We start from the raw sequence: 24,037 nt of genomic DNA on the forward strand, positions 1-24,037 counted from the left end.
GCTCCTGGAAACATGGTGCCCTAACTCATGTATTTTAGTCTACATTCTCTTTTGCACGTTTTGAAGTTGTAATAAGAAATAAACATCAAAGCCTATACATGTCAAGATATTTTGTGTGTAGAAAATGGAAATTATTCCTCCCCTGAGCAATAAGAGATTTTCTGATGACCTCCCTTAAAGATTTTCTGCTTAGCCTCCCTTAAAAAACTCACCCACAACAGCCTATGACCACCAAACAGCGTGCAGTGTGCTCAGGGTTCTGACTTTATTTTTACTGAATTATAGTTGATTTACAATGTTGTGTTAGTTTCAGGTGTACAGCAAAGTGATTCCATTTTGCATGTATCTCTATATAGGTATTCTTTTCCAGATTATTTTCCATTATAGGTTATTACAAGATATTGAATATAGTTCCCTGTGCTATGCAGTAGGTCCTTGTTGTTTATCTATTTTATATACAGTAGTGTGTATCTGTTAATCCCAGGGTTCTGACTTTTGTTTTCTCTCTTCAACATATCCCTATTCAGCAACCTGACAACCGCAATATTTTCCAGATCGGTCTTCAGGATCTAGTACTAATGAAAAAATCTGAATTCCTACACATTTTCAGAAAAACTGAAGTGCTCAGCAGGACCAATATAGCCCTCAAGGAGAAGAGGAGACAGAGGCTTGCTTTGAGGTCCCAGGATATATTTGATGTATTGCTCATATCTTATAATTTTCTTCCCTATCAGAGATCAGGAAAGGTTTATTTTAGGAGTCCTAGCCTTCACAGAGGACATCCAAAAGACCAGGAGTAAAAGCCAGATGGTTGGCAGGGAAGGCAAGCAGGAGTTTTGCAAAATGTTGGAGTAACTTATTTCTCCCAATGGACATGGTTTCAAGACTTAAGTTGAGTCGTCAACTTTGCATCAGTTTAGCACAGGCTGCAAGTTTACACAAAAAAGCATCAGACTTGAAATCAGCAGAGCCACTGAACAAGCCCAACTAGCCGACTGCGATTTCCATTTTGGGTGACATTTTACCTTGGGGGCCCCTAAAATGTCTGGGGGAGCCCACTGTTTAAAAAGGAGTCCATCTGAAAATAGCCACAGAAGGATCACGGGCTGGTAGGGCAGTGTTGTCCACGAAAGCAATGATCCTCAAGGAATACTAAGCTTGCAGCAAAGCAAAACGAAAGCTTTACACTATTTCTTATTTCAGGGAAAAACTGAATAAAGGCTTTTTTTTTTTTTTTTTTTTAAGGCATTGACTTGTAGGGAGGTAGATTTGTATCCTGACTCAGGAAGTAGACAGGCCAGTAACTATGAAGCAAAAATAATCTGTAACTTGCGGAAATACAAGTTATGAATGTGTTCTATCTCCCACATAGAGCGATATTATCTGGTTGTCGTATTCCAGTCAAAGGTAAAAACATCTTCAGGTAAATTTAAGGAGGGCGACTTAAAAGAAAATTTCCCTTAAGAAATTCTGTAGAAAGAATTGTCTTAAAAAAAGATGTAGGGCTTCCCTGGTGGCTCAGTGGTTGAGAGTCGGCCTGCCGATGCAGGGGACACGGGTTCATGCCCCGGTCCGGGAAGATCCCACATGCCGCGGAGCGGCTGGGCCCGTGAGCCATGGCCGCTGAGCCTGCGCGTCCGGAGCCTGTGCTCCGCAACGGGAGAAGCCACAACAGTGAGAGGCCCGCGTACCGCAAAAAAAAAAAAAAAAAAGATGTAGAGTGTGGGCTGTGGGGTTTTGAGAATTCAAAAGAGTGAGGAAGAGAAAAAAGGAAACTAGTTATAGTTAGTATTGATGTATCCTAACAGATACATCAATCCCGGGGCCAGGTGTGGTGGTTCACATACAAGCCACACTCCTGTCCATACAAGGCTGGCTGTTTTTCTTTCCTAACACTGTGGGAGTCAAGTGTGCTTCTGGGTTTTGACCCTGAAAATAGGTGTAACCCTGGCTCCCCTTTAACCAGCTCCCTGCTCTGCCCCCTCCCATCTCCTGCCTGTTTTGCTTTCAGTAAGTCAAGAATAAAAGGGGCCGGGGGAGGGATAAATTAGGAGCTTGGGATGAACAGATTCACACTACTATATATAAAACAGATAAACAGCAAGGACCTACTGTATAGCACAGGGAACTATATTCAATACCTTGTAATAAACTATAATGGAAAAGAATCTGAAAAAGGATATATATATTCTCTATATATCATATATATATATAATATATATATATAGTATGTATGCATATAACTGAGTCACTTTGTTGTATACCTGAAACTAACACAACATTGTAAATCAATTACACTTCCAAAAAAAAAAGACCTTTGCTTTAAGGTGACTTCATTTTCTTCCATAAAGCAAAAAAAAAAATAAAAGAAGAAGAAAAAAGAAAGAAAGAAAAAAAGGATAAATATCACCCTCTCCCCCACCCCCAGCATCCACCTGCAACTTCTAAGAAGGACTGAAGGAGGAACTTCGAGTTTCTCTGCATGTATTTTCAAAGCACTGTCCACATGGAAAACATAGGAGGTGAGATGTCACCTGGAAAAAGCAGGATACCTGCCTGGGAGCAGTCTGACAAGCCACAGGTCCACTGTCCTAGGCTTCTTCCCGCTAGAGACCCTGTGCCATTGTTCTGGCCTATGAGATACATAAGGGGGAGTGGGCAGAGAGGGGCTTCCTTCCCTGAGTAAAAAGATGGAGCTTCACAAAGAGAAGGCTTTGAAGCCCCTCATCTCCTTCCCGCCTGGACAGGTCTGAGATGCAGGCATCTCACGGTGGAACCGGAACACAGGAGCATCCCGCCGTATCAGCCCTGGACCACTTACTCCCTATCCATGCCTGGCTGCTCGAGCCACTGTAGCCAAGTTTCCCGTAATGTGCAGCCAAACAGAGTTCTCACTGGTAGATCCTAGCAAGAGCTTTACGCCCTTTATGTCACTGTTAGAAAACGCAGCACTCCAGTCGGCTTTTGGATGCGTGGTTTACTTTTCCACCTGAGTTCCTTCTTTCCCTTCTCTGGCATTGTTCCGTGTTACCAGGAGCGTAAAGGGGAGAAGGATGGGGGAGAGAGATTAGGGAGCGAGAGATTCAGGAAGCTAAGAGAGGATGAGGGGATGTCTCTCCGACGAAAGGGGAAGTCTGTGTGATCCAGGGGAGTGTCCATCTTACTTGTCCAGTAGGTCAAAGGTTACGCGAGGCTTTAAACTCCGTTTCATGTTCAAGAATCACCCATAGTTCTCTGAACGCACGCCCTGATTATGTTCACAGCCTGCAGAGCTCTTAAAAGAAATGCTCCCTTTCTACCGCTCTGGGGCATCATCTTATGGGGGCGGAGGTGAAGGCAGGCCAAGAAAGACACATCACTTGAGGCTTATTTTACTCAGCAAAGAGGCTGAGCCCGGGCATTGGCGGCCCCAAGGAGAAGGGACAGGGGAGCTCAAGGAACAAGAGTTTCAGAAAAAAGTGTTTTGCAAATTTTAAGGTCTGTTTCAGGCACTAGAGAAGCTTCTGGAGAGTTCTCTGAAGAGTGGGGGTTGGAAAAAACAATTTGTTTTTGAGAGAATATGGGAAAATGCTTGCCACATGTGAAATGGTAGGATAGCTGTTTCCCACCAGAAAATAAAATAATTAACGAAAAATAGTCGCTTCATGTTGTTAAACTAAGAAAATGTGTGATGCATTTTATGGTACCTCTTTCTGACATGTTTAAAGATTTCCAACAGGAACTCTGTCATTTGGAGGCAAGCTTGTCTAGAACATTATTAGCTCCTTTTGCAGAACTAAAACGAGACACAGAGATGTCTAATGACTCATCTAGGTCACTAGGAAGTTACCTGAGAAACTGAAAATTCGCTTGAGTTTCCTGTGCAGCCTCCACTCCTGCCCCCAACATGACAAGCACCCGAGGTGCCTTCACTGCTGGGCTTTGACAAATGCATGGTCAGAAATGTCACCAGAAGCACGGAGCCAGGAACCTGCAGAGGGTCACCGGGTGAAGTGGCTTTTTCATTAAGAAGGGCCTTCAGTAGAGTAAAGCGATACCAGGACCTCAAGGAGGAGAAACTTCTGTCAAGATTCCAATACAACACGCCCCAGTTAGCCTCAATATTGAAAAGCTAAGCCCGTGGAGTTACGTAAAGAGCCCTTGCTCTTCCTCTGTCCTCTTTTTGGTTACTAACAAGTAGAACAAGGGTAACATGGTGTTGAAGAGGTGGACCTCCCACACCCCACTGTGGTCCTGCTGCCCCACCTCTGCCCCGGGTGGACCCTCACCTAGACCCCCCTTCCCTCCCTTCTTGACTCCGACCTTCCACACCATCTCCTCCCCAACCCCTGGGACTCTGTCTCCAGGGAGCCTCTCCCGGGGTCCCCCCACGGCCTCGTGACTTCTCCTTTCTGAGAGTAGACAGCTCTGACTGAGCGTCATCTTAGGAAACCGAACATCAGTAGCCACGGCTGACATTAGCTGCCCGTTATATTCATGACTGTGCTGAGCACTTCACACTGGTTGCTTAGTTCAGTCCACGCAGGAACTTTAACGATAGGTCCTACTACTATCCTCGCTTCATACACGAGGAAACCAAAGCTCGAGAGAGAAGCTGCTCTTTGGGAAAAGCCAGAAAAATGGAAAAGATAGAAAAGGGCATCACTTTCCTAAGTCTGCCCCTCATTCAGCCCCTGCGCCTTCTCTTTCTGGTCCTGGCAGCTTTACAAACTGGGCTCTGTCCTCTAGACCGACACCCGCAAGCGTTTCCCTATTAGATTCTGCACGTGCAGTGGCCCTGGAGCCTCCCTCTGCCCCAGCAACACTTTCTTTCTCAGTAAAGGGGCAGATCTTTTCAGAGTACACATTTCAGATCTATTTCAAGAGAAGAGAGAAATCTCCTGGCTATGAATTTGCTTCCAAAGCTCTTCAAGTCTTCTTGCTGGTTAGGTTCTGGCTCAGCTGCTCCTTCTGAAGTTGCTTCTGTCCCTGGTGGCTCACTGTGCCGGCCCTTAGAGTGTGGGCAGGTGCGGGGCCTCCTGTGGCCTGTCCCCCACCCCCAAGGGGGGAGTGTGTCCTGGGAGGGTTTGGAATTACAGGGACGATCCCTGGGGAAGGGGCAGAGCTAAGGAGGTGGTGTCTTTTGGGGGACTGAGTTTTGCTCTTTTAAAGCTTAAACATTTCAAAATCGCCTTGTCATTTTCAAAGGTTTCTTAGCATGCAAAGGAACTAAATGGCAAAGGCTATGATTGTGAGTTTAGCTAGATTTTAACACCTTTTTTTCCCCCTCAGTTTCAAAATGTGTGGGCAGTTTCAGAATGCAAAGCTGCATCTCACATGGGGGAGCTGGGGTCTGATTCTTCCACATCCAGGAGGGCACTTAGGAAAAGTACAGGTTCCTGGTGGGTCAGAGGGAATCAGATTTGCTAACACACACTGTTAGGGACTGAACTGTGTCCTCCCCAAGTTCATACTTGAAGTCCTAACTCCTAGTACTTCAGAAGGTGACTGTATTTGGAGATTGGGCTTTTACAGAGAAAATTAAGATTAAACGAGGTCCTTCGGGTGTGCTCTAATGCAATATGACTAGTGTCCTTGTAAGAAGAGGAAATTATGACATAGGTAAATACAAAGGAAGACCGTCTGAGGACATGGAGAAGATGGCCTTCTACAAGCCAAAGAAAGAAGCCTCAGAAGAAACCAACCTCCTGACACCTTGAAACCTTCCAAAAAACAAAGCTACACCAGGATTCACCATGAGATTTCTGACTTCCAGGATCATGAGACAACCCACCCCAGTCCGTGGTAGTTTGTTACGGCAGCCCTAGCAAACTAATACAGTTTTCACACAGTGTCTGATACCCAGTTAAATCGACGGCTTTCTGTGATCTTAAAACTTCAGCAGAGCCAGAAATGCCTTCATAAATATTTCTCTGAAAAAAGTGGCAAACCGAGGCTCACAGAGAAGCACGCTTCACACGTGCAGCCTTGGATCCTGCAATTCCTTTTGAGAGATGCCTCGAGAAGACAGCGGAGAGTCAGCCCCGCCGAGATTTTTACCTGTGGTTCTAGGAACTTGGAGGCATATTAGCATTCAGGCTTTGCATAGACCACTAAGCCACTTCTAAGAACAAGGCTACCTGAGGCATTTTGCAAAAACATACGTGCCGATGCTCTTCCTCTCTAAGCCTACCACAGCTCTGAGGGCCCACACATGGTACCCCTCCAGGAGACCCAAGTTTGGGCCCTGCAGAGACTTCACGCCGTGAACCACGTGGAATCACGCAAGGGAATTTCAACCACACCTCGTCTTCTTGCCTGAGCACATTCAGTGAGAAGCCGGTGCAGTGGGACAGAAAGAGAGCGGCCTTCTCTGTGGTAGACCACACTTGTTTTGCATGCCAGGCTCTCAGACTCTCGCTTGCCTTGTCACACAGAAGGGAACAATGGTTTGCTGGGCGCCACGCTTCTTTTTCCCCTCCATTTCCACATGGGTATCTTGCTAAAAATGAGTTACGGGTTTCCTCCTGTGAGAATTGCATGCACTGATAAAAGACCATCCCAGGAACAAAACAAAATGTTTTCCCCGCTCGCTCAGAGCTGCAGCTGGGGAGGGCACAGACACTTTAAATTACAGGCAGTGAGAAATGACCACAGTGCTGGGAGCCGCTGATGGCCGGGCTGGGGAAACAGGGGTGCCAACTCTGGGGAGAACACTTTGTTAGAGAGGAGGGCGATTCTTCTAGCATCACACTCTGAGGCACTACCCACATAGCACCAAATGCCATGACATTCTTTCCAGCTCAGATGAGTGGTGTGGACAGCTAACGCAGACAATGTAAACCCTTGGCTTGACAAATCACCTAGATAAAGTGAGCTGTGAAAATGGCCAAGATTTCACTTTGATTCTCTGAAATTCAATCTCAATATTATATTCTTGAGTTAGAGATTATGAGAGGCCCCGAGTTCCTTGGAGAGGAAAGAGTGAAAAGACCTTTTCCCACAAGCCCTTCTAGGTCTTGCTTGGAGTCCTGGGGTCCACTCTATTTTGCTCCCTTGAAAGCTAACTGCCACTGGTTCCTAACCTGGGGCGGGCTGGTGACTGTCCTGGGGACACAGAGGCTGTGGGGCTGCGTTAGAGGCTGAGCTCCCTGTCTTTCCCGGCATCTGATCAGGTCACCGGGTCCCCTCATTATCTCTGTTGTCCGACCAGTAAGGACAGAAGGCAGGCCAGCACTGCACACAGAAATCCAATCTATTACCCAGTGGAATGTTGAAAACTTTCCTGAACCTGCCTTCCTGAGTTGATAGAATAGGAAACAATCATCGTTTGGAGGGGGTATTGAAAGCAGAGTCGAAGCAGGAAGATCTTTTTTTTTTGTCTGTTATTCTACAAATATTGCTTCCTTGCTTGTTAGCGGCCTAGAGGAAATGCAGCGAGAGCCGTCCACAGCTTCTCACCAGCGGCCGGCGTTTCGGCCCATCGCCGCGAGGATGTGTGACTCATACGCATCGCATGATTCAACTTCACTAAAATGTCCTCAGCTGCCAGTAAAGAAGCACTCGAAAACCCTTTAATTTGAAGCTTTGAATCGGTTAATGACTTGCTTTCTTCTCCGTCTGAAATCCTACTGTCCCCCAGCACACACACACACACACACACACACACACACACACACACACACAGAGATCTTTGTCAAGTGTTTAAATTTCAGAGACCCGGAAACATAGAGGCTCTGTGACATCCACAATAGCGTTTGTTGTGACAAAGTGGCTGGCAGCCCTCCGCATTCTTCGGCTCACTTGGCTTGATGAATAAATAATGAGTCACAGATACTATTTGGGTGCGCGCGAGAGTTTGTAGCCAGAAAATTAATTATTTCCCCATCCCATCCATCCCACTCCATCCCAGCTCTGCCAAACCATGAAGCCACACTCCGCAGGCACTGGTCAGAGTGCTTGCCCCGGCACACGGCAATGCCTCCGTGACATTTCTATGTTATTATTTTGTTGGTTTAGGCGCGGCCCTATATTCCCAGCAAAGATACACAGAACACACATGCACACACACGTACTCGTACACTCAGAGCTCAACCCCAGCTCTGTGTATTTCAAGAAGCTGGTTGCAAAAATGCACACAGGTATCCCACAGTAGCTGCTCCTATTAGGAAACGGGTAATCTAATGACTTCAGCTGCCACAAACGCTTGACTTAGGCAACTTTTTCATTGCTCTTGGCGAGAGAAACCTCTGTACCCTTTGCTTTCTTTCTCTCTCAGAAGAAGCCGGCTGCCTCTTTGCACTGAGGCTGCAAGGACTAACCCAGCATGGCCCCATCCTAGGGCTTTCGACCTACACGAGTCTGCCCAGCTCCTGTTCTCTCTGCCTTTTGGAGACAACTGACTTGCTACTTGGTCCCTGCTGTTCCCGCCCGGGCTGTGAGCCTACCTCCGCCTCTGCCCTACGCTGGCACCGGCCCTCCTGGCTGGCCGTGCACGAGCCCACTGAAGCCTGGGACAGGCTGGCATGTGGGGCATACTGCACGCCCAGCGCAGAACAACTCAGCCACAGTCATCCCAGGCAAGGGGCAACCGAAGAAAACCCAGAGAGCTTCCTGCAAACGTTCTAATCTCTAGGATTTTAATCCGGAGCAGCCCAACTTACTTGCACTTGACAAAGTTCTCACCCACCGACTGAACCCTTCAACAGCTCAACTAAGTATTTATGAGAACATTTCTGAAGAGGGGCCATCTGATGAAGAAGTAATCCAATAGTCTTGAAATCATATGCCCGAGTCTGAATTCCTCCTATCCCAGACAGACAGGGCACCGGCAGGGGCTCTCTCTGCACCAAGTTACAACAGGCTGCCACTTCATTACCAGCAACGCTGAGCAAAAGTAGATATGAAAAGCCCAGAGCGTACTCACCTCTCATGAAGCACTGTGGGTATGAAGGAAATGACTCAAATATGCTGTCTGAAGCCATCGCTTCCTCCTGAAAAGGTACCTTCTTCTGAAGGCGGGGGATTCAATGATTTCTTTTACCTTAAGAACGAAAACCCAAGAAAGGTCACTGTTTTAACCTCACCCCCAACCATGGTTTCCTACGGCTCCTTTTCTCCCCCCCCCGACGCCTCTGGGGCTCCCTGAGCCTTATGAAAAAGAATGTACCTTTGCGAAGACAAATATTCAAATTGGTAACGATTTAAAAAAAAAAAAAAAGCGGCGTCTTGGCTGTGGGTTGATGATGTTCAGAACTCTGCGAAACCCTGTGGTTTGCAGTCAGTGTGATTCGTCCTGCTTACTGACCACTATGCCGGGCTCAGACTTCTGACACTGCCAGGCTACCCAACTTGTGGTTCTGTGGTTGTTTATGAGGCCCAAAGAAGTTTTCACACAACCCAAATTACAAATTTAACTGTTCCCCTTTCCACAGCCCATCTTAATTGGTTCTTGCCAATCATGTGACTTCAGTGATGTCAATTCTTTTTTTTTTTTTTTTTACTTTCTGAGCAATGCCCTTCCTTCCCTCCACCTGCCCTCCCCCCCGGGTGGTGCAAGAAAATAGCCGAGTAGACTTTGCGAGAGAGAGAGAGAGAGAGAGAGAGAGAGAGAGAGAGAGAGAGAGAGAGAGAGAGAGAGAGGGAGAGACAGAGACAGAGACAGAGAGAGAGAGAGAGAGAGAGAGACTGCAGAAGAAAGTGACTCAGTCTCTTATTTTATCAATGGTCTTTGCTGATTTAGTACAACTTGAGTCCTGTTGTTGTTATTTGTGGTTTTGGGAACTCCTGATTATTTTGATAAAGATTTCATTGCTGCTTATTCAATAGTAATTCAACCCTAGCATCGGGCTGCTGCTCAGACAGGATGTGGACCTCATCATTTAAGATGCTGGGCACTGGCTCAGGAGAATTCAGCCCTTGGTAAAGACGATCATGGCATAAGTGAAACTAGGAAAGGAAAAAAAAAAAACTAGAAGGGAATGTTTTGATGAGAGTCTGACCCCTAAGGGGGTCTAGCAACTTACTGGTATTTTAAAGCCTGCAAAAAGGAAAGCATTTTAATTTTGTGATCAAAAGACCCTTTTAATAAAACCAAAAGTTTGTGGTTTTCTTCCTGCTAACTGGACGTCTTTTCAATAAAGAGATAAAATTATAGTACTCTCTTACACACACATACACACACTTGTAACTTAGGAAGCTAAAGGAAAACAAAGAAAAGAGAGATTCTGTATTTTGGGTCCAAGCAGTGGCTATCTGGCAACTGTTTACTTTTTGTTCTCACCCATGAAAGATCGCTGTATTGCCTTTTCAATTCAAATCAGTAGGCTAATTCAGCCCAGGACTACCGTAACTGTACTTTGAGAGCATTTAGAAGACCTCACAAAAGATAGAGGAACCAGAGGCGGTGATCTTCCAGAGCAAGAGGCTGATGAAAGAATATCATACAGCTCATCCTCTACCTTAGGAAGAAGACATGCCGGCTTGGAAGTGCTAAAAATAGGCTAAATTTGCACGTGGGCCAGCCATCCTGGGCGCACACATATTTATTTATTTTTCCTGCCCATTGGTTTTACCTACTAACAAATCAAATATTGATCTGAAGTTCCAAAATAAGCATCCCCTTTCCCCATTAATGACTTTATTTCTTTTGCTCTGTTCCATATACGTCATCCACGGCATTCTGTATATAGTTTCAATGCACACGGTCAAGAGAAACTATGAGACAAGGGGTTTTAAAATGCCAACCCTGGATTCCAAGCTGGTCTGTGATAGCCAGCAAAGGCACTCTGTAAAGTCTGTACTATCAGGACAGCTCCTGAGGGTTTCCCTTCATCTTTTCAATTGCGTCCCCACGCACCAGGGATAACACATTCAAAGGCCATGGCACAGGGTTTTTAGAAGGAATAGACATGATTTTTACTAACTCCTGTTTTGACATGAGCAGGAATTGAAACTCGAGAGACTGCTTTCTCCCAGACTCGTGTGACGTTAGCTTGGCAAAGGTTGACACCTCATTAATATTTCAAAGAGTAATAATGTGTGTATTTCTTTTATGAAGTTTATGAAGATCTCAATGTCATGCGTGTTGCGTAGAACTCTCAAGGAAAATCCTCTGTGAAGATAATTAACAGTATGTTTCTGGGCTCCCTGATAAAGTCGCGGCTGGTTAAACCCCATATCGAGTTCTTTTCTCTCTGCCACACTGAATGCTGGCTGGCAGGATCCTAGGAGCTCCACGCTGTAACATGCAGCTGTCACTTCAGAGTCGGCTGAGAGTTAATAACGACTTAGAAATTCGAGTGGTGATGCAGCTAAATCCTTTGGCTATCTCATTTTAGGAACTCCCCAGATGATTTTAGCCTTACGTGTCCAGATGCTTGAGGGGAGGGTTTGGATGTGTCAGTTAAATGCCCAAATTCTTGGCTTTCCTCTGTGGGCCTAGTTGGAGCCAAACACGTATCTTTCCCATGGGGTCTTCGTAGGACAGGTCAAGTTTAGAGATCACAGTAAGGCTGGGATTTGCTGTGGCCTCGAGGTTTGCTGTAATCATCTGGGCTGGGGTTTCCATGGGGCACCAGGGGGCAGAGTCTGAAGGCCTGCACGCCGGCCCTGAGCTGCCTTTCTCCGGGTTATCTGACGTGACAACCAACAACAGAACTTGACGGCTCGCTGAGGCCACAGTTGGGGTTTTTCTGGGCAACCTCCAAGTCATGACGATAATAAGGACTCACCCAGCTGGTGGTGAACTTGGCCTTCTCTCTTCCTTAGGAGCCCAAGACGAAAGGACGCGTGTGTCATCAGTGAACCGCCTAGGGGGACACTCAACTGTATCTCAGCTAGAACCGTTCGGGATTCTTTAAGTTTGTGCACTGACCCCACACCCTCTGTCCTACTTCCTTCAAGTGACTCAGACTCTGGGCTGCTGGCTTGGGAATTTTACCCAAGCGGCTACAGCAACTGTGGCTTTGCAGAGTAATTGAATGGCAGTTTGCATCCCCGCTCAGTTTGTCTACAGCTTCTATTAGGGGGGCAAATATACTCAGGTGTCATTTTTAACGGTTCTATAAAAATACTGGCCAAGGTGGGAAGCTGCACATTTGTGTAACCTCATAATTAATGTATAGGCTTCTGTGTGCCGTCCAATCCAATCCAAACATTCTGTTAGGCTTTTTCATTCCATGATCACCGTACACTGTCTCTGAACGTGTTTATGGTTAAGAACATTCTCTGGCCATAAAATGGAGGCAAAGAAGATCCCCCCCCCCCCAAACTGTATATAGTCTAAAATCCCAGGAGGACAAGTAAATAATCTCTTGTCAATAATCTCTCCGCGGCACACGTTTCCATTATTTTCTAAATCTTTGTGTTCCAACAGAGGTGCTATCCAGAAACTTCCATGCCATGCTGATAATAACCTCAGTGATAATTTTTAAACGGGGACATAGACGTCAGAGCTTCATGGAAGGCATATAATCTGCTCTTGGCAAATCCTAGATTTTAAAACAACTGGAGAGCTCTGCAGGCCCAAACGTTAAAGGTTTTCTCTCCTGGACCCTCATGGTGGCGTCCCCGGTGGGGCACATCTGTCTTATGCACAAGCCCCTCTGGATAAAAGTACAATTCAAATGTAAGACTTTGTTTTATAGTCAGGCAAGAGTTTCAGTATTTATTTCTTAACCTTCCCTAGATGAAGATGTATGGCTCAATGGGGAAATAGGAAAATCGGAGTTTTTAAAAAAATGCATTGAAACCAACCCATCAAATGAAAGCCGTCTAATGGTATAAAAAGCTGTTTAATGACCGATGTTTCAAATATAAGACTTTAAACTACTTCGCTACTCCAAGAGTGGCCTGTGGACCCGCATTACTAACGTTACACAGGAATTTGTTAGGAGTCAGAACCTTGGGCTCCCCCGCAGGCCCACTGAACCAGAATCCAGTAGCTTTATAAGATTTCCCAGGGCATTCCTACACACATGAAACTCTGAGAAAGGTAGCTCAGAGAGAAGCCTTGAAAATGTAGGAATTTGGTAAAGAAAGAATGTGATAATTTTCTACATTCTTTGAGATCGCTTTTTTTCCTTGGAACTTTCTGAAAGGTCTGACTTTTCTACCTTGCTACCTTGGCGTAATTTTGTAAACCCTGGATATTTCTAGACAGCAGACACCGCCAAGAGGCATGGTTCATGTCCTCCAAGACTGAGATTTCTTGGATTGTCACTCTTGGCTCAAGTGTTGGGTTAGGGTCACGTTTGCAGTCTGAGGCTTGACAGACACACAGTGTAGGAGGTTCCCGTGCCCTCCCGCTGCCAGGCCGACAGCCCCATGCATGTAAACGGAAGGCTTCTTTTTCCTCCAGGGGCATGAGACTCTCAGTTTTCACCTAGCTTGCACTTTGGAAGCACATTCACCCTGAGAGTTCCTCCAGCACATCACAACATTGCAGGTGGTCTTAGGAGTCCCATGGTGGACTGTCCTCCTGGCCACCGGTTGCCTGCCTCTGCTCTCCAGCCATGGCCTTGCCGCTGTCACACCCGCGCTCTGGTCCAGAAGAAAGGACCCAGCCTTACGCTGCACCCGCTTGTAACCGCCAAACCATCCAGAGTCTAGAGGCCCCATTTCCATAGGCACCCAGGAGTTTGGCTACTTCTTTCAGATGCATCTGGATCCTCTCAGGCCTGCCTTGGGCCAGGAATCTTGCTTAGAATAGTTTCTCCTTACAGCATTTTGGCTCTTCTGCTTCTGGTGCCGTTTGAAACCAGGAGGGTAAAGCTGAGAAACTCCAACAAACCCTCCTTGAATGTTAGAATGTTCAGTATTTGAGGTTTGGTCAGAAGATGGAAAACATTTCTGGTTGGTACTGAACTTTCCAGTTCCTCCAACCTTGAGGTTAATTTTAGCATGAGATCCAGGCAGGGAAAGCTAAGGGAAATGAGGAAACTAAAATTATTCTGAGTGAGAGAAGCCAGAATTCATATTGCTTAAATGGCGGAGTCAACAATACAGTTTGTGTGGCAAAGAGTGAGCCGTATCCCCAGTCTGAGCAAAGCACCTGGCCTCAGGAACTTTTTTTTTTTTTTTTTCTTTTTTGTGCGGTACGCGGGCCTCTCGCTGCTGTGGCCTCTCCTGTTGCGGAGCACAGGCTCCGGACGCGCAGACCCAGCAGCCATGGCTCACAGGCCCAACCGCTCCGCGGCATGTGGGATCCTCCCGGACCGGGGCACAAACCCGCGTCCCCTGCATCGGCAGGCGGACCCTCAACCACTGTGCCACCAGGAAAGCCCCTCAGGAACTTTTGAATTTTACTGTAATTGCTGCTTATTTTCCTGGTGGTAGGCAAATTAACAAACTTCCATATGACTCTCTAGAAACTGAAGCATAACACTACCTTTTTCACTGGGGTGCTGTGAGGATCAGTAATTTTTGGACTATGCAAAGCGGGTTTGAATGGAATAAGAGAGATCTGTGGTTGATGTTTCAATATGGAAAAATGCAATATGTGAATATTAATACGTGTATTTGCCAGGTGTCCTAAAGACATGGCATTAGCCCCCTAAATTAGAGGTCTGGGTAAGAATGAGTTGAAAATCTCCTCTGCGGAAAGAAATCCTTAGTGCTCATCACTTAATTATTGCATTAAATGTTCTTTTGGAAGAATATCACTCAGCCTTACAGATGCAGGCTGCAAATTCTTACAGAACCTCAAAATGTCAAAATGAAAAAAACATCAACTCTATTGAGAAAACAGAATATCACACTGAAAATTTGTGGCGTGTATTTTAATTTCCTTCTCCTTAAATTCCTTTCCCCTCCTATGGCCAGTTCAGACACTGGCTGGATTTCCGGAAGGAGGGCAGGAAGAAAAGTCTTGTTCATGTTCTGGTTCTGATTTCATCTTCTTCTCAAGTTTTTTAGTTTACTCAAAGCAGAAAGAAGAAACCGAAGTATCACTTTATGCCACTCTGCTACATACAACTATCAGACCATGACTCCCTCAGCCTCTGGGACTGCCTGTGAATGGCCAGTCATAGAACATTACCACTGGGACCCGGGGTCTTAAGAGATACATATACATGTAGAGATTTTATTGAAGATATTGCTTCCCACATAGGACTTATATCTGAGATAATATTCCTTGCGGGATAAGGAAATTTCCAGGACTGGAAAACGTTAGTGGAACTAGAAGATTACTGAGAAGTAAAACAGAGGAGCGTTCATTTGGGTTTCCATCATCAGAGGGCAATCAACGATCTTTGCCTGCAGCCCACATCAGAGCTTTAATGGCCTTCAGTTGTTACAGAGGTATTATCCTGAGTTTGTTTCCCTGTGCTTTTTCAGATTTTACCAATGCTTGTTTATAATTCTCAAATTTATATTGAAAATGGAAACTCAAGACATTAGCTTTTGCCCGCATGGTCTTCATGGTGTGAACGGAGACTCCAGAACTTACTGAAACTCCAAGTAGTTGTCCAACAGACATTAAGGGGTTTCAGAAAATCAATCTAATGGATGTTGAAAGGTCTGGAATTATACCCAAGTCATCTGGGGCTCTTAAAAAATTTTTGAGCTCTTTGAGAATATTGTTTCTTATATCTACATTACTGTCATTGTCAATGAAAAGACTTTCAGGAACATGCACTTTACCAAATTTTGTGGGTGACCTTTAACCTTTTCCTGCTGTGCCTTTGTCTTTCTTTTTAATTCGCTTATATTTATTTATTTATTTTACAGTAGGTCCTTGTTGTTCATCTATTTTATTTTATCTTTTAATATTTCGTTTTGTTTATTTATTTATTTTTGGCTGCGTCGGGTCTTAGTTGCGATGCACATATTCTCTAGTTGTGGCACGTGGGCTTTGTTGTCCCTCGGCATGTGGGACCTTAGTTCCCTGACCATGGATTGAACCCACATCCCCGGTATTGGAAGGTAAATTCTTAACAACTGGACCACCAGGGAAGTCCCTGGTTATCTATTTTAAATATAGCAGTGTGTACATGTCAATCACAACCTCCCAATCTATCCCTCCCCCCTACCCTTCCCCCCTCCCCGGGTAACCATTAGTCTTATCTTTGTTAAACAGGAACCCATCATTGCCCTCCTGACTGTTCCTTTTAAAATCACAACATTTCCATGATGTGATGGGCCTCCTTTCTCTTGACCCCTTATCTTGGCTATGGCCATAGCCAAGTATGTATGTATCACCCAAAAACTCAGGCCTTCCCATCTATGTGAGTTTTTTCCATCTATATGAATTTACATCCGGACCCTCCCTCTGACCCCCTCAGACTCCTAATTTTTATGCTTCTCTACATCCAGTGAGCAGTGCACCTCCCAAGGATGTTTTATATCATGGCAGTGTTGTTTGCCTTTAACTCTTATCACAACATGAATTTACTTGTCTTCGTCTTTGGCAGAATTATCCAATTGCCCCTTTATCCCTTCATTCTTTGCCTCTTCCAATCTTTTCCCTGGGCTTTACCAATTATCAGGAACACCTCGCTTTCCCCGCAACCCTTGTTGTTTCACTGAGTATTTCCGAACCTCCAGCGAGGCAGACTTGGTCCTGCTCAGAAGAAGGTTTACAATCTTATGAACCATTTACATAAGAAACAAAATGAATAGCAAATACCAAAATGTCAGGTATGGCCAGGGCTGGGACTGGGGAGAAGTGAGTGAGGCTCCCAGGATGCAATATTTAACCCTAAACTTGCAGAATCCTAGAAGTGAGTGCTTCCTTAAATTTTGCACCCTAGGTGCCTCACTTGTCTTACCCTAGGCCAGACCCTGGGTCTGGCTCACAAAACTGAGCATAGACCACTGGCTGGGCAGAGGGTAGTGTCTGAGTCAGGAAGAAACTGTGTGGCTGAAAAGCCTGTAGCCTTGGAATAGTGGAGTCCTGAGCTGGACCTTGGCAGATGTGGGTTTCATTTTGTTTCACCAGGCACGTACATTTTCCATCGATAAAAGGACAGATGCAGCAGAGCTCTGAGGCCAAAGGCAGATCAGAAATAAACTCAGCCTGCTTGGGAGATAGTGAGAAGCCTAGCCTGGTGGTGAAGGGGACCAGAGAAGAACTCTGGTTTTATCTAGAAAGAAAAAGCCTGGGCCAGGTAAAGGGGACGACAAAGGCCAGGATAAGGAGTTTGCTTTTATTCTGTACATAACGGGGAGCTGTCAAAAGCTTTGGACCAGGAAAGTGATGGACTGAAATTGGAGCTTTTGGCAAATTGATCTGGCAGTGGTACCTCTGGTTATTTGGTTCATCTGTTGACTTTTGAGAGTAGGGTCTTGACTATTTTTGGTCATTAATGTATCTTCAGCATCTATCATTATGCTTGGTATGTGGAAACTTTTTGAATGAATGGATGGATGGATGGATGGACAGATGGACGGACAGGTGGATCGATGGATATGAGGCTATATATTAAGACAAGAGGCTGGGGAATCATGCCCTTTGCCCTGTAACTTGGTCCCCTCCCACTCTGACCCTGAGCTCAGCCTTATGACTTGCTTTGGCCAATGGGACAGTAACAAGTTGATGGAAGCAGAGACTCGGGAAAGTGCTTGCATACTTGAACACCTGGGCTGGTGCACTGGAAAGAGAAACACATGGAAGAGTGCAATTGTCCCAGCTGAGGCCATCCTATATCAGCCAGTAGTCAGCTGATTATCAGATACTTAACGAGCTCCACCTAACCCAGAAGAACTGACCAGCCAAACCCAGCCATGACCAGCACAACTGCCCAGCCTCCCTATAGGCACATGAGCTGTTACACATTGTGGTTGTTAGAAGCCATAGTTTTGGGGTGGTTAGCAATGTTGCATCATTATGGAAGAAGTTTTTGTTGTAGAAGAGGTAGAGATGCAGAAAGAGCAGTGCTGAGCTGCTGGCTGAGATAATCAGGCAGAATCAGTAAATTTTCAAGGTGAAAGAAAATAGAAAGCTGAAGTGGGGAATCCACGTAAGAAGGGAGTGGGAGGAGACAGGAGCCAGAGGAAGAGGGCAAGAGAAGGAGGACAGAGAAAAAGAAGCTTGGTACAAGCCAAGGGGGGAAGAACTTTCAAGAGGTGGATGGTATGCAGAGTTAGATGTGGAAAAGAGAGAGACCAGACAAACAAAAACGTTGGGAAAGTCAACAGATTTGACAAGTAGGACCCACTTGAGATCTTTTCCTTTGTGATGCCTCCTCAGACTACACAGAACGGTGACATCCAATTTTGCTAGTATGCGAACAAGCAGCTCCTCGTTTGCTTGAATGGAAAGCTAATATGAAATTATATTATTACACGTTTCTGTGTGTCCCAATATATCTAAGTTGGTTATATGGCTTTTTCTGTTTCAATTCAATTCAAAAGAAATGTTTATAGAGCATTTACCGGGAGAGAAAGTGCATCCAAAGAAAGATTTTGAGTAGTGCTTGCTGCTGCAGCCCACAAAATGGCTAGACTTTGAGGGTATGTTTGAGATGAGCTGTCATGGGGCAAATGAGGGGACTCTTCAAAGAGATGGACCCTCCACTTTGGTGGTCACCCATGTGACCAAGATATAATGGATATTCCATGTCAGAGTGAGGGGTGAGGCATGTACCATGTGTAAACTTCCAAAGAGGTGTTCAAGATCCACCTGGACAACTGATCCCCAGTGAGGATATAAAGGGTCAAGAGTGGGCATTAAAGAGGAAAGTTTTAGGAGAGGGTTTTGAGGTGTGACTACCCCACTCCTTTCCCCACACCCAAGTGGCCAAGGCCTAGGAGAGAGTTTGTCACTTGAGATAACAAATCTAGTGAGGGGGTTTGAGTTGGACCATACAGGGATCATGTGTCCCTCAGTCTGGGCCTTGAGTCACCCCTGGGAGAGCGAGTGACTTCTTGCAAGGTAGGATGGGGGCTGCATTAGGAATTTCCAGCAATCCGCTCCAAGATGCCTCAGATATGGAATCCCCAAGTAGGATGTTGGCACTATTTTAAAAGGGATTCTGTCCAGGGTTGGGCTGCCCAGGTAAAAAATTTCAACCCCAAAGAGGTTATGGTGTGAATCCCTGGGAGAAGGAATTGAGATAGATTGGGGGCCAAGAGCCTAGAGAGAAGGGCATAGCGGAAGGAGCCTGATGAGAGAGCCCAACGTAGAACCCACAAAAGTGCACACAGAGAAACAATCCACATCAAACATCTATGAGGCCGAGAGAGCCAAGCCACTTACAGCAGTGGCTGATAAGTGAGTGCCTCCTGATCACTCTCCCTCACTCCCTTCGCCTTCCCAAACACTGCCCTGTGAGGAGCCTCAGCTACCAAAAGCTGGAGGTGGACAGACAAATGCTAGGCTGTAAGAAGAAAGGAGTTGGACCACACTCCATTAACCACCGAAGCAGTCAGCCCAATGGGCTTCACCTGCGGCCATGGGTGTCTAAGCAAGTTTGCAGTTTTGGTTATTTGGGACTCTGTATACAATGTAGAGCGTCCCTATGACTTTTGTTATCTACATGAGGATCAGGAAAAGGGTCACTCACACTAAACAGATTTAAAAGGACAGTGAAAGACAAAACTCAAGTGGCTTTTCACAAGGTGGAAACAATGCAAAGTGTCCATCAGTGGATGAATGGATAAACAAACTGTGGTTTATCCAGACAATGGAATATCCAGACAACGGAATATGTCATAAAAAGAAATGACCTTTGACATGTATTACAATATGGATGGACCTTGAAAACATCATGCTAACTGAAATAAACCAGACGTGAAAAGACATATATTGTATGATTTCACTTATGTGAAGTACCCAGGGTAGTCAAATTCAGAGACAACAAATATAGTAGTCGTTACCAGGGACTGAGAGGAAGGGGAATTGGGGAGTCATTTTTGAATGGGTATAGAGTTTCAGTTTGGGAAAATGAAAAATCTGGAGATGGATAGTGGTTATGGTTGCACAACATTATGAGAATAATTGTAAATGCCACTGAATTATACACTTATGGTTAAAATGATAAATGTGAAAACAAAATGAAATGACGACCTACAGACTGGGAGAAAACATTTGCAAACGATGCAACTGACAAGGGCTTAATTTCCAAAACAGACAAAGAGCTCATACAACTCAATGACAAGAAAAACAAACAACCCAAGTAAAAAATGGGCAGAAAAACTAAATAGACATTTCTCCAAAGAAGACATACACGTGGCCAACAGGCACATGAAAAGATCCTCAACATCGCTAATTATTAGAGAGAAATGCAAATCCAAACTACAGTGAGGTACCACCTCACACGGGTCAGAATGGCCATCATCAGAAAGTCTACAAATAATAAACACTGGAGCGGTTGCAGAGAAAGGGAACCCTTCTATACTGTTGGTCAGAATGTAAATTGGTGCAGCCACTATGGAAACAGTATGGAGTTTCCTTAAAAAACTAAAAATAGAGTTACCATATGATCCTGCCAACCCACTCTTAGGCATATATACAGAAAAGACAAAAACTCACAAAAAGATACAGGCACCCAAATGTTCATAGCAGCACTATTTACAATAGCCAAGACATGGAAGCAACCTAAGTGTCCATTGACAGATGAATGGATAAAGAAGAAGTGATGTATATATATAAAATGGCAGCAACAGGGATGGACCTAGACAATATCATACTAAGTGAAGTAAGTTAGACAGAAAAAGGCAAATATTACATGATATCACTTATATGTGGAATCTAAAAAATAGCAGAAATGAACTTATTTGCAAAACTGAAACAGACTCCCAGACATAGAAAACAAACTTATGGCTACCAAAGGGGAAGGTGGGGAGAGGAATAAATTAGGAGTATGGTATTTACAGGTGCATACTACTATATATAAAATAGATAAACAATGAGGGTTTACTGTATAGCATAGGAAACTGATAACTGATTATATCCACGGTGGGACCCTTGTATATTGATTCGCAAAGCTCCGGGGTAAGTAGGAGTGGGATTTATTTATTAATTATTGTTTATCCCCCTTAGCAAAGCTGGCTTCGTCAGTTTAAAGTAGATACAGCCCGATCTGGACAGGCATACCTCATTTTATTGTGCTTCCATTTATTGCACTTAGCTGATATTTCAGTTTTTAAAAATTGAAGGTTTGAGACAACTCTGCATCAAGCAAGTCTAACAGTATAATTTTTCCAACAGCATTTAATCACTTTGTGTCTCTGTGTCACATTTTGGTAATTCTTGCCATCTTTCAAACCTTTTCGTTGTTATTATACTTGTGATGGTGATCTGTGATAAGTGATCTCTCACGTGACAGCTACAAAAATTTATGACTCTCTGAAGGCTCAGATGATGGTTAGCATTTTTTAGCAATAAAGTATTTTTTAGTGTGTGTACATTGTTTTTTAGACGTAACGCTATTGTACAGTCAAGAGACTACAGCATACTGTAAACATAACTTTTGTATATGCACTGGGACACCAAAAAATTCATGCGACTCACTCTATTGCAATATTTGATTTATTGTGATGGTCTGCAGCTGAGCCCTCAGTATCTCTGAGGTCTGCCTGTATAGATACTGCCTTTAGGTATTTGGGTCAGTGGAGTATATCTTATGGCTTGAGACTCCCGAGAAGTCTCATTGTGTCCATGTGCGACACAATTAAAATAGTACTTATTACTTGATAGGCATTTACTAAATCTTTATTATTTCTATGATAATTGGAAGAAATCAGAAGACCACCCAGAAAAATGATTCTTTAGAAAGTTTCTGACTTTGGCTGCACCTTACATGGTAGTCTATACTTTTTCCTTGCTTATAGAAGAATCTGGAGTTTTATCTTAAGTTGAGAAAAGTGAAATTTAAGATTTTTTTCCAGGATAGGTTATCCTGTAATACATTTTGTTTCAAAAAGTAGATAGACCCACACGCTCAGATAAGCATGTGTGCGTGTGTGCTTGCACACACACACACACACACACACACTTGAATCCAGGGTACTGATTTCACTTTATGATCTGTCCTTACTTGGCCACCAATGTGCGAGCAAACTCAAACATTATCTTTCAATGTTCCCTGTTCCTGTAACTAGTAGACCACACAGAGGGCAGACCTAGAGGAGATAACTGATTCAATGATGAGTCAATGATTTATCTTTTTGTGCAGCATCTTAACATGCAGACGTTATATTGTTTGATGCCTGAACTATAAATACGTTGCTACTTGTGCTTAATCCTACACAATACCTATCTTCTCCTTGGATCTCCTCAAGGATTCACCAACAGCCTCTTGGGCTTCTAGCTCCCAGGTCAATAAGATGAACCTACGAAAACATGCTGATTAAATTGTTTTATCCTTTGGGATTGGCGTGACCCCCAGTACTCCCTTTTCAGATATGCCAGTGGAAATTGACAGTAAAAGATGGAGGAATGACTCCATGTTGACAATTATGCTCCCTGTGCCATGCTGTCCCTGGACTATCTGGGACCTGGTTATTACGGTGATGAGAAGGAAGTGATGGGTTCTTCTAGATTCAGAATGCTTCACCTATTGAAATAGGTACCTTTTAACTCCAAGATTTCCATCATTATTCATATCCCTCACTCCGTGAGTAAATAAAATTTAGCTCATTCTCTCTTTTAGGATGGACTGAAAACATCTGGAACAACTAGGTGGTTTCACTGTACTTCAAGCCCTAACCTTATGGGAGAAACATATTTTTGGCTTATCACTTACTTTCAAGTTCAAGTTCATCTCTACGCTTCTGTGATGCAATCTGATAGGGTTGCCAGATTTAGCAAAAGAAAACAAAAAAAGATGCATTGTTATCTTTGAATTAAAGAGGAAAAAATGCATAAATGTTTAATATGTCCCAACTATTGCATGGGACATACTTCTAGTAAAGAACTATTCACTGTTTAACCGACATTCAAATTTAACTGGGTGTCCTGTATTTTACCTGGCAGTCCTCACTGATGGTCAAGATGTGAGATATGGATCTATATACATATCATCTAAGAAGCAGGAAGCTTTTGGGAGTAAATTTAAGCATACAGGAGAAGATAATAGAATATGCCAGTGGACTTCAAGCTCAGCAGGCTAGGGTGGATTTTTGTTTTCCCCTTTCTTGCAGCCCTTTCAAGGCCCAGGAGGAGTGTTTAAAACCAAGCTCACCTTGCCAGTGGTTTGTCCAACAGTAAAGAAACAATGGCCAAAGGGATCATTTACCTTGTTTTTTTCCATGCTGGACTCACCTGCTTTCTTGTCCAGGAGGACTCATTGTGGCATTGCTCTTCTCTGTTCCTTTTCCAAAGGAGAACCCAGGTGTACTAATTGCTATGTGGCAGCCCCACTAAATGGAGGTGGACGACAGCTGGGGGCAAGGCACATTCTACAAGGAGAGGTTTGGGTCTCCATTGTAGTCAGCCTCATAATCTTGCACCCTTCCATCTGCACTAACTTTTGTTTTTGGTCTTAAGCAATAGAGCTGAAAACATAAACACCTCCGTGCGCTTGCCCTTATCATTTTCCTTTTATGTTGGTTTAGGAAATACACCTGAGAGACCAAAGGCACACAATGAACCCAGCAATTACCAACCACCATGAGCGGGCTGCAAATGCTCAAAAAACAAAAGCCATCTTTAGGAGGATGGGGCTGCTGCGGGCTCCTGACCTTCCTCGTGGCGCTGGGGGCCCCTTGCAGTGGCCAGGCTCCGGATCTGAGTCTAGGACTCCCTCCCACTTCTGTCCTGGGACAGCTGACTTCAGTGTTGCCAAATATGGGGAACTTAGGAAGATATTCTCCTGATTTATTTTGAGTAAACAACTGGTGCAGATCATGCACAGTGCTGGGAAAACTTTAATAAAGGGGAAGAAGCAGGACATAACTAGTCATCTATGAAACACTTAATTGTGAAATTGTTAAAAGGAAAAATGGATCTCTTTTTTTTCCCCCAAGGTATGACTTTGACAGAAAAATCCCAAAAGGACATTAGGAAATGGACGGGGAGAGGTGAGGGGTACAGACGGGGGATTGAAAACATCATCTCCATTTCACAGCTCAGGGACTGAAATTTCTATTCATTCAACAAGCCTTTATTCAA

General features: G+C 44.5%; 1 protein-coding gene across 4 annotated transcripts in view; it reads right to left on the reverse strand.

Annotated features, from left to right (window-relative positions):
• RUNX1 (RUNX family transcription factor 1) overlaps window positions 1–9,365 on the reverse strand; it is a 243,651-nt gene extending 234,286 nt beyond the window's left edge. For 3 of the 4 annotated variants that reach the window (XM_012539492.3, XM_012539494.3, XM_012539493.3), the window contains exons 1-2: window positions 9,149–9,337; window positions 8,906–9,022 (exon numbers count right to left, since the gene is read on the reverse strand). In XM_012539492.3, the coding sequence (XP_012394946.1) occupies window positions 8,906–8,963 (58 nt within the window). In that variant the 5' untranslated portion in view covers window positions 8,964–9,022; window positions 9,149–9,337. Of the gene's footprint in view, window positions 1–8,905; window positions 9,023–9,148 lie in introns of all 4 variants that reach the window. The other variant, XM_004264541.4, reaches the window with a different exon arrangement.
• Between the last annotated feature and the right edge of the window lie 14,672 nt (window positions 9,366–24,037).

Source organism: Orcinus orca, chromosome 5 (genome assembly GCF_937001465.1).
Source record: "Orcinus orca chromosome 5, mOrcOrc1.1, whole genome shotgun sequence".
NCBI classification, from domain to species: domain Eukaryota; kingdom Metazoa; phylum Chordata; class Mammalia; order Artiodactyla; family Delphinidae; genus Orcinus; species Orcinus orca.